The sequence below is a fragment of the Tupaia chinensis genome, unplaced genomic scaffold (genome assembly GCF_000334495.1).
Source record: "Tupaia chinensis unplaced genomic scaffold, TupChi_1.0 Scaffold000484_1, whole genome shotgun sequence".
Lineage (NCBI taxonomy): Eukaryota > Metazoa > Chordata > Mammalia > Scandentia > Tupaiidae > Tupaia > Tupaia belangeri.
Window position 1 is genome coordinate 1,000,121 of NW_006159996.1, and position 10,918 is coordinate 1,011,038.

Consider the following 10,918-nt stretch of genomic DNA (forward strand, 5'->3'; position numbering starts at 1 on the left):
TCCTGACCCCCAAGGTACACTTCCTTCTGCTCTCTGGTGGCCATAGCTCCCCTGAAGCAAGTCTCCATCTTGCATACTTCTGGGAGACATGCCCAGCCCTGTACTCTCTTCTGAACCCGGCAAGGCCAGATACCTAAGGCGAAGCTAAGGACAGGGTTAGACTGACCCCTAGCTGATAGCTCCCTACTCAGAGATGGGGCTTTTGGACTATATTGCCTGTGCTGCTTCTTCAGGAAATTACATAAACTTCTCACCAGTGTCCCCTCAGTAACATCACTAAACCTAAACTTCCTCAGGAGGTAAGTGCGTCCTCCCTGGTGGCAGGTCTAGTGTACGCCCAGTCCCTTGGGCTTGCAGTGGGTGGTTGCCATTGCCTGTGACAGATACTTAGGAAAACCTTGAGGCCTCAAATCTAGAGGGTGTGGAATGGGAGCAGTGGGTGAGCAGAGAACTGGAGTTTCTCTGGGCCTCCCTCAGGAGGTAGGAGTCTGGGCTTAGAGTGGTGAGAGTGTGTGTGCAGGTATACTTGGCCGTGGGGTTGGTGGGAGGTTGAATACATGACAAAGATCTATGCTTATCCTGTTGAACAGGGTGGCTTGGAGGAGGAGGCCCCCTGTCAGTATGTCCTTCTCTGATCCCTGGCACTTGCTCCTGACCATCCCAGCCCAGGAAAATAGAGGCCAAGGCTAAGGCTTTCCAACCAACCACAGCCAGGTTCAGCTCTTCCTCCTCAGCTCCTAGAAACTGTGTCCGCTTGGGAGGGGACCAGAGGGAGAGAAGTGATTTTTCAAACAGAAGAACCTTGGTGGGGGTGGGGAACGATAAAGATCTACACGTTGCCAAAATGACTCTGGGAATCCACAAAGGAACAATGAAGAGATAGATTTCACCGTGTCCAATGTCTGAGGTCAGCACAGCTCTTGGAGGCAGAGAAAACTGTATGCGTATGCTGGAATGTGTGCGTGCATGTGCGTGTGTGTCTCTGTGTAACGGAGTGGGGGAGTGCCAGGGCAGGAGACGACAAAGGGGAAATGTATTCCTATTGCTGACAAACGGGGCTGCTGTCCCACAACTTGGAGACCAATAATAACTAGATGCATCCCTGCGTCTGTGGTTCCATACTGAGGACAGGAGACGACAAAGGGGAAATGTATTCCTATTGCTGACAAACGGGGCTGCTGTCCCACAACTTGGAGACCAATAATAACTAGATGCATCCCTGCGTCTGTGGTTCCATACTGAGGACAGGAGACGACAAAGGGGAAATGTATTCCTATTGCTGACAAACGGGGCTGCTGTCCCACAACTTGGAGACCAATAATAACTAGATGCATCCCTGCGTCTGTGGTTCCATACCCAGCCTGGACTACGCTGACTACATCCTCCTCTCTTTCAAGGCCACTGTGCTGCACAACTCCAGGTGGCACCACTGACTTGGTCTACGACATAAATGTGTCCCCCTGGAGTTATGCAGTTATGGTCCAAACCTTTCTGCCTTGAGAAAGTGTGATCCCCACTGGATGAACAAAAGAAAAGGCCCCTGGGGTAGGCACAGTGCAGGCCGTGGGCCAGACGGTCAGCAGTGCTGTATATTGGGTGCTAGCTCCTTCAGGGGGCTCCTGGACACTCCTATTTCTCTCCCTAGTCCTGCTTGTTGAGGATAAACTACATCCAGGGGGCTGGGGCTTCCCTAGAGAAGGCTCTGGGGGTTGGTTGGGTCTACGGCCTCTCTAGCCTGCATTCAAGACCAGGGTAACAGGGTGTGGGGTGCATTAGCTACCAACCAGGTTGGGAGATGCTGATGAACTCAGTGTGGGCGGCTGGCTGGCGGCTCCCACTCAAACGGGGATTGACCCTCTGAATTCCAGAGGCACAGAAGACAGATTAGAAGGAGCAGCAGGAAAGCCTTCCCAGCCCTTCCCACCAAGTCATCAGCTATGACTCCAGGAAGCTCTGTAGCCAGGGCTGGAGAAGAGCAGGGCAAGAGGGGCAGAGAGGAAAGCCCACGGGCTGCATCTGGGGTGACAGAGAGGCCAGCACCTCTGCCTTCCCCTTTCCCCACCCCACCTCCTGGGCCTCAGTTTCTCCTTTTGGTAGCCTGGGGATAATGCCATGTGTGCTGCCCTCACCCGGGGGTGGGAAGGATGAAGGATGAAGGTGTGCCCGGGCACTGGAGGGAGTGAAGGGGCTGTGAGTCCATGAGGGATGGGGTGGAAAGGTGGTTTGGATGAGCAGGCAGATGGGTAGGATGGGAAATCGCAGGGCCAGGGCTGGGGCAGGAGCAGACAGATGGGAAGGATGGGCTGATGGCAGGAGGCATGCCGCTGGTATGTGCACAGGGCTGGAAAGAGAGTCTTGTTCTGTCATCATCCCCTGAACCAGTCCCCAAGAGTCACGCACCAACCGTGCTCTGCAAACACACGAGAGAAGAGGAGAAAGCAGCGAGAGGAAGTGCAGAGGCTCCTGTCTGACCCAGACAGGAGACAGTCACCTGGATTTGGACCCCCATTTTCAAATCCTCCTAAGTGTTCTTTTAAACAAAATTCGGTATCAGTGGCACTGTTGCTTTTGGCACTGAATTCAGAAAAACAGGAGGGACGGAGTGTGCCTGCCTTCCAACATCCCCTGCAGGGCTCTGAACCGATACACAACAACAAGTGTAAGAAAACCAGGAAGGAAAACTGATTTTTAGAGAAACTGGAATGAAACTGACCAGTGTAGTTTCATTATCCAAGCTAAGCGGAAATGCAAAAAAATCAAAATAAAAAGTAAACAAACAGCACAAATGGTAAGACGTGAGTTCCATTTCCTAAGTTCTTTCCTTTTTATTCCATTCAGGTGTCATCAGGAACCCTGAGAGGCTTGCCCCCCTTCCCTCCCAGCTCACCCACCCCCAGAATGGCCTCTGGGTTCTGCCCTGCCCCCCTCCCCCTGCCCTTCTCCAGCACAGCTCTCGAGGACCTGCTGTCTTGATCGCAGTCCCCGCCAGGGATGTCCCTCTCCGGGAGGGCTGACAAAGGGAGTCAGGGAAGTTGGTTCCAGGAGCCCTGGCTGGGGCTGACTTGGGGGTTGAGATGGGGAAGTGGTGGCTCTAGGGACCAAGTTCAAGCTCTAAGTTGTGAAGCCCAGTTGCCCTGGTGGAGACAGGAAACAGCACGGTCTTCGCAATGGCTCAGGCCGCTGCCCTCTGTTCCTCTCAGATATAGCCAGGCAGGACCTAGAGGTCTGAGGGGTGTAGCTGGGTAGGCAAGGCCCTCTGGGCGCCCACATATCTTGCCACTCCCTTCTCCACTCTGAACTGTATCATGGAGCCCTGGCCCCCATGGCCCACCTTAGCCTCGGTGCCTGCCCTTAACTGTCTTTAACCAGGGGTGGTCACAGTGACAAAGGGGCTGAGGGGCCAGGAGAGAGAAGTCCGGTCTGTGTGTGGGGGGAAGCAAAGAAGCAGAGGCACAGGGTTGGGCTCTCCTGTGAGGTATTCCAGGACCTTAAGAGTTTCTAGTAGACCTCTCCGAAGAGCTCGGAGCATTTTCCAGGCCAGTGCTCCCCAGGGTCTGTAACGCTAACGTGGTGGCCTTCTAGAGGCAGAAGGAGCAGAAGGGCGCAGGGCTAGGCATGGACTGAGGATGCCCTGAGGACCTGCCGTGGCTGTTGAGACTGTCCCCTGAGGTTCGGGATGGGGGAGGGCAGGAAGGGGATGGTCAGGTGAAAAGGGGACTGGGGACGAAGGCAGCCAAGGGGGCCAGCAGGGGCAAGAGCCATGGTCTGCCTGGCTGAGGAGGCCACGCTACTCCTGCGCCCGGGGGGAGTGAGGTGGAGGCCTGGCACTCGTCCACATGCCGTTAGGTGGAGTGTTCTTTCAGCGCCCAGGTCTCCTCACCAGGTGCACGCTCCCAGGCAAGGCTGTGGCTGAGAAGAGGCAGGAGGGCCGAGAAGTGCTGAATCTGACCTTGTCTCTGTGTGTGTGTGTGTGGGAGGGCAAATGCCTCTGAGTCTCCATCAGTACTTTGGTGGCCTTTGCCTAGATGCCATGGGAATGGGGCAGCTTTGGCACCTTGCTAGGGCCCTAGGCTTGGGCTGCTTTAAAAAAAAAAAGTTGTTAACTAGAATCCCCTCTCACTCTTCTCCAAGGTCTGGTAGGAGCCTCTGCTCCCTGGCCAGGCCCCCCACCCAACTCCCGTCCAAGGGACACTGCGGGGCCCCCCACCCAAGACATCTGGCTACCCCCCACCCCTGCCTGCTCCTTCCTGTCCTCTGCTAGTGGGGAGGGCAGCTCTGAGCTCCATGGGGTTCCTGTTGGGACCACCTTGCCTGCCTGGCGAGCAGGCACTGGCCCTCGGGGAAGCAGAGGGGCTCCAACATAAGCCTCTCCTCCACCTTGACCTGTCCCCGGAGTGCTGTCCTTGTTGATGTCACCTGACCCCAGGGAGAGGGGGCTGGGGCTGAAGGGGCCCAGGCAGCAGCAGTCAGGGCATATTTGGACCCTGAGATCCTGCAGGGCAGGGAGAGCAGCCAGATCCCGAGGTTGGCGCTGGGTATGGCAGAGCCTTCTTCCGTCACGTCATGAGCACAGCGCAGGAGCCTCCACTGTAAGGGCCCAGAACCTGTGCTCTGCCTGCCCTGCCAGGCCCCTGACTGCAGGGAAGATGCAGCCTGGGGTGTGGTCATCAAGAACAAAGTTTGGAGAGTTGCTGAGAGATGGGGAGGGAGGTGGGGGAGAGAGGAGGAGGAGAGAGAGAGAGAGAGAAAGAGAGAGAGAGAACCCAGTGCCCAGGGCATAGACTGGCATCCCCATCTCCCTAAATGGTGTTGGTGAAAGGGCGGACGTCAGGGGATGGGGTAGGTGGGGGCCTGGGAAACAGACTGCAGAAGCCCCTGTGCCCCTTAGAGCACGTCTCTCCTTATATTCCAGGAAAGGGGTAGGAGGTAGACAGACCTCCCCATCTACATCCCTGGGGGATGCTTTGAAACCCCCTTTTCCTAGAGCCCTCCACTGCTGCCCCAGCATCTCCTGCTCTTGCCCCATGCCCGCCCCCACTGGTCACTTACTTGCAGGAGAGCTGGTTGATGCCCTCGATGTAATAGCAGACGCCACCATTGACACAGTAGGACTTGGCTGTCTCGTTGCACTTCCGGGCATGTCCAGACCAGGATGACAGGGTGGTGCTCACTGGAGGTATGAAAGACACGAGCCAGTGACCCACTGAGGCCACATGTGGGCCCCAGGAATCAGCTCCTTCATGGCCCTGCATGGCTATCTCAAAACTAGAAGGCCACCACGGGCTGCTGGGATGACCGGACGTGATGGTCTGGTGGTCTCTCCCATTGGTCAGCAAGCCAAATGGGAGGCTGCCACAGGCTCTGCCATGGCCCAGTGCCATCTCCCACCTGTATGCACTCTGAACGAACTTCCAAAGGCCGGGAAGATTTGCTTCTTTTGGAGGGAGTGAAACAGCAGCAGAAACTGCTTTCTCTGCTGGACTGGGGGCTCCCTCTGTGCCCTCCCTGCCTGTCTTTCTGGGGGCTACATGACAGACGGCTGTGATGGTGAGGCCTACTGTGGGGGCAAAGTCAGGAGGGCAGGGAGGAGGAACCTCCAGCTGTGCACACTGCTTAGGCTCCAGCGGACCAGGGACTGGCTGAAGGGGAGTGACCTTGCAGGGTGCCACCTTCTGGATGCCGCCATTTTCTAAGATCTGGAGAGATGTGGGGCGCTGGGGGGGAGCCCTGCTACCTCTCTCTCCTTGTCTTTCTCCCCCGTTGGATCTGGCTCCAAGCTGCTCAGGAATGCTATACAGGCCACTCTGCCCCGTCTCCACCAGCATCCAGGGTCTTCTCCACATTCCCCCATGCCAGGCAGGCCCTGCCTCCCCCGCCTGGTCAGCTGCTGCCTTGGGGGAAGCCTCTGGGCCTGGATAGCCTGGGCAATAAATCAAGGGCTACAGCTTGTTGGGCGGGAGATGGGGCTGAGGAGAAGGCTGGGGACAGCGGGGATGCGAAAACTGGATGAGAGCAAGACCGGGCAGCCAGGCTGCTAGCCCAGACTACACCTTGGATGGATCTGATTCATCTGAGAGCTCTGCTCCCCCATTGGGAGATGGCATCCAGAAAGCTGGTGTGAGTGAAAATTCATGCCCCAAACAGTTTTTATCTGTAAGGTAACGCACTGGGCTGTGTTTCTGGATTGGGCAGCCAACAGTTGGTTCCTGCTTCCCGTCAGCCCTCTGGGGCTCTTGAGGGCCTCGCTCCCTCGCTCCCAGCATGGCCTCCTGACTGAGGTGGCCCAGCTCATTCTGCCTTGGCTGAGGCTATCTCCTCAGGGGTACTGAGTCTCCACAGCTCCCCTCAGTAATGGGAGAGGTGAGAGGAGGAGGAGGAGGGCAGGCACTTGGCGCCCACAGTGTTTAGACATGTGGGGAGACAGATGGAGCGTGGGGGACTGAAGTGTATACACAGCCCTGCCTCTGTATGTGTCTGAGGAGTTTGCTGATAAAGCCCAGCGGGCAGGCCAGCTCCTGCCTTGCCCTCCACATCATGCCTGCAGTGGAGCTGGCATCTTTGAGCCCTACCCCTGTGGAGTCTCCCTCCTACTTTAAGCCCCAGACCCAGCTGATATCCACATGTTGGCTGAGGAGAGGAGGCCTCCTGTTGGTCTCTGTCCCACTTCTGGGTCAGTGAGACCCAGGGAATAAGACAGAGAAGAGAAACGGCTGGGGTCACCATGCCTGCTGTCAAAGTTGCAAAATCCTATCACTGAAAGGACCTGAGGTTGTCCTGCCCTTCCATTACATCGTGAAGGAGAAGCAAGAAAAGAACATGGTGAAGAGCCTGTCCAGAGACACGCTGTATGTTGTTACAAGGCCTTGGGGGCTCCTGACCCCTAATTATGATTCTTGCCAGCCGCCCAGTCCCTTGCAGAAGAGCACATCAGCACCAAAGCTCCACATGGTGGATGAATGCAAATGCACGTGGACCACAGGCCTGGCCCTCCCATGGGTCTTGGCTCAGCCAGAGAAAGCTCAGCCAGCACCAACCAGGCCTAGTGTGGCTTCCCCTGTAGTCACAAGTAGCCGAGGTTGCTCATCACAGGCTCATACTGTTCCAGCTACGCTGAGAGAGCAGGGGACAGCAGTGAGGATCCTGGGGTGGTGGGGACCATGGCTGTACACTCAGGCTTGTCACATACCATGGCTGTGCTCCCCAGCTCCTCCTCTGGGCCTCAGCACCTCCACTGTTTCATCTCATAGTCTGTCTTTCAATATGTTCAAACTACATTGGTCAAGCCTGATGCTCTCCTGACCAGGACATTCAGAATATCAATGTCTAGACAGGTCTCTCCTGACTTCTCAGGCTGGTCAGGCTCCTCCTTTATTCCTCCTCTCAGCTTCATATACTTCTACTTGTGGTTCTTATTTCAACCTATCAAATGACTAGGTGTACAATTATTAGCTGTCTAATGCTTAACTTTTCCATTAGAATGTAAGCTCCATTAGGGCAGAAGCCACGTCTATCAAGTTTTTCACTGAACCCAATGTCCAGCAGAGCCTGGCATGTAAGAAGAGTTTAACAGATATTTATGAAATGAATGAATAAGCAAACACATATCTGATTCTTTAGAGAAGAGTGCCTTCTGCTACTATCCCAGGGTTAGTCTGGTATCCTTGGCTGCTGCTGATGTCTCTTCTGTAGATTACTATTTCCTTTAAATACAAATATTCCTGAGAGGTCATTAGGGAAATGAAAGTTAAAACCACAGTGAAGGGCCAGCTCCATAGAGCAGTGGTTAAGTCCTGTGCATCGGAAACCAGATCTGACATAGCTGACTACAGTTCAAATCCCAGCCCAGGAAGCTTGAATGAACACATACATGGCATGTGTGTGTGTGTGTGCCCCAAATCCTGACAGGATGGAGAAATAGAGGAGAAAAGATTCAGTGTGACCATTCCCCATTAAGGGAATGTTGTTTTCTCTCTCTTTCTCTGGCAAGCAAGTGTACCCTGGCAATAAAACTAAAACAAAACACAATGAGATACCACTTTGCACACACTAGGATGGCTGGAGTGAAAAAAGATAGATAATAGCAAGAGGTGGGGAAGATGTGGAGCAACCGGAACCCTCAGGCAATGCTGGTGGAAATGTAAAATGGTGCTTTGGAAAAGTCTGTTAGTTCCTAAAATAATTAAACATAGAATTGCCTTGTGATCCAGCTATTCTACTGCTAGGTCTATCCCCAGAAGATTATAAACCTATGTTCACACAAAGAGTTCCATGAACGTACACAGCAGCATTATTCATCATAGCCTAAATGTGGAAACAATCCAAATGACTCAACAATCCAGACTGATGAATGGATAAATAAAATATGGTGTATTCATACAGTGGAATGTCATTTAGCCACAAAGGGAATAAAGTATTGATAAATATATGCTCTATAACATGGATGAAGCTTGGAAATATTATGTAGAAGAAGCCAGTCACTGAAGGTCATATACTATGTGACTCCATTTATATGAAATGACCAGGATAAGTAAATTATTCATAGAGACAGGAAGTAGATTAGTGGGTGCTGAAACTGGGGAGAAGGGAGAAATGGGGAATGATTGTTACTGTGTATGGAGTTTCTTTAGGGGTGATGAAAATATTTTGGAATTAATAGTGGTGGTTATAAAACCTATGAATTACATACTTTAAAAGGATGAATTATATGGTATGTAGGGTATATCTCAAAAAAGTTAATTTAAAAAAATAGCTGAGATGAGTAAGCTCAGGAAGTCTTTATCACTCCTAGTGTCTTGCTCAGGGCCCTTGAAGGGTGAGGAGGTGCCTGGTGGGCATGGAGCTGATGCTGTGCAAATGTGTCTTCCTGCCGCCTGCTACTGTAATGGCTTCCTCCCTCTGCTTAGCTTTCAAGGCCCAGGTAAAGCTCTTCTTCACCGTCAGGCTCCTTCCCACCTGTGTGTAGTTCTCTTTCCTCTTGGTGGCTGCCTATCCTTCCTCTTCAATCTGTTAGCAAGGCAGACACATTTATTTTTCCTATAGGGTATGTACACTCATCGGAGAGAGACAAGAGAGAGACAGAGAAAGAGGAAAAGTGAGAAATCACCTTCTCCCAGGGGGAGTGACCACGCTGCAATCCTCTCTCCTCCATTTACCTCTTGGAATTTTGGGCATGCATGCACACATGCCTGGCATGTTTCTCAAGCCACCACCAGGTCTGGGACTTGAACCATGCAATCATCCATGTGAGATTCAGCCTCTTTAACCTATGTGCCACCTGCTGGCCCAAAAGGTAGACACTTTTGGGTTCAGGTGTTCACCTCCTGCCATTTCAGGAACTTGGTGGTGAGCTCCAGAGATCAAAGCAGGTCTTCCTGAATATGCACTAGCTGAATATGTGAGTGAAAGTGCACATGTTTGTGTGTGTGTGTGTGTTTAGATGGTCAGCCCTTTAAAGCCTCCAGGTAAAGGACAGGTCCAGAGGCCTCCCCAGGGCTTCCAGGGTCCTGTAACACTCCAGGTCAACCCCCACTATAGGAAAGCCTGATATCCTGGGACTGGTACAGCCCCCTCAGGACATTCTTCAGTTCCCTTTCACCTGGGATGAGGCCGCTTGGTTGCTCTAACTCAGAAGTGGGTTGGACCAACCTGTTTTGTTACAAGCACTGAAAACTCCCTGCTGACTCCTCTCCTACCAGCTACTTCAGGAAGCCCTGGAGCCTCTGGTGAGCTGGCAGAGCTATGACTGCCAGGAGGGCCCACTTCACCTGAACAGAGCGGTAGCCATCCAAAAGCTGAGTGATGCCCTTGGGCAGCCTGCCGTTCCTTGACAGCCCTTCCTGGCCCTCTTCTGGCCATCCAACCCCTGTAGTCCCAGCTTCCCTGGGGCCTGGGCGGGCCAAACCAACCCACCTTGGGATGAGTCAGAGTGGGGGGGCAGACACAGCTGCCCGCTGCCCGCCCTCTGCCCCCTCCCCGGGTGTGGTTGCTTTAGGTCTCAAGGGTTCCTTGGGTAAACAAGAAATCTCTGCCAGAGAAAACATCTCCAGTGGGGGCCTCTGGGTCCCCTGCAGGGGCCCTGTCTACCTCCCCATATCAGGCATAGGCCCTCACCCTGCCATGGACTACATAGGGTAACAGAAGAAGTATGTGAGCACACGTGAGATACACAGGACGTTGCCTAAACATCAAACTCAGAATCCCGGAATTTTAAAGGAAAGGGGCTTAAAGATCATCTCACTCAGTCCCACAATGGGAAAACCGAAGACTAGGGAGATAGTGTAACTTGCTCAGTGTTGGGTGACAGAGCTGGGACTGGGCCAAATCTCTGAGCTCCTAACTTTGCTCCATCCTGCCGCTCTCCTGTCAGGCTGGAGGGACAAGAGATAAGGACCACTGTGGGTGACTGGGATTCCAGATCTTCCCTCAGTGCCCAGCCCAAAAGCTCTACCATCTTGTTCTAAATTGACCCAAGCATGGCCTGCCGAGGGCCAACAGGCTGAGGACTTCCGCATGAGAGGCAGGCTGGCAGCTTATCTGAAGGTTCTCACAACCTTCTCCTTTCTCAGGCCCCAAGCCCTCTGCAAGACAGAGGGCACCTACGTGGCTTTCTGAATGGCAGTCCTGCCCTCATCTTCTGCTAACAGCAATCTCTAGGAAGTGCCCTGACAGGGCTACCACGGCAGTGCTCTGCCTCTCCACAGCCCCTCTGCACACATACGGACAGGTTGGCATGCGTCCATCCAACCTCCCTCCTGAGCACAGTACCTGGGCCAGGTGAGCACGTGACCTGCACTGGGCCAGTCAGAATCTTCTATTGTGAGTATGTGTGTACACAGAGACAAAGCTTTCTCTTTCCTCTGGGTGGTAGGCTGGGATGATGTAAACTTGAAGCCATCCGAGGCCATGGCCTCCTTTCCCT

General features: G+C 53.5%; 1 protein-coding gene across 1 annotated transcript in view; it reads right to left on the reverse strand.

The window, feature by feature from the left end:
• Positions 1 to 10,918, reverse strand: part of NRG2 (neuregulin 2) — a 67,455-nt gene that overhangs the window by 23,634 nt on the left and 32,903 nt on the right. Inside the window, exon 5 of the mRNA XM_006156234.3 lies at positions 5,050 to 5,170. Within this exon, the coding sequence (XP_006156296.2) occupies positions 5,050 to 5,170 (121 nt within the window). The remainder of the gene's footprint in view (positions 1 to 5,049; positions 5,171 to 10,918) is intronic.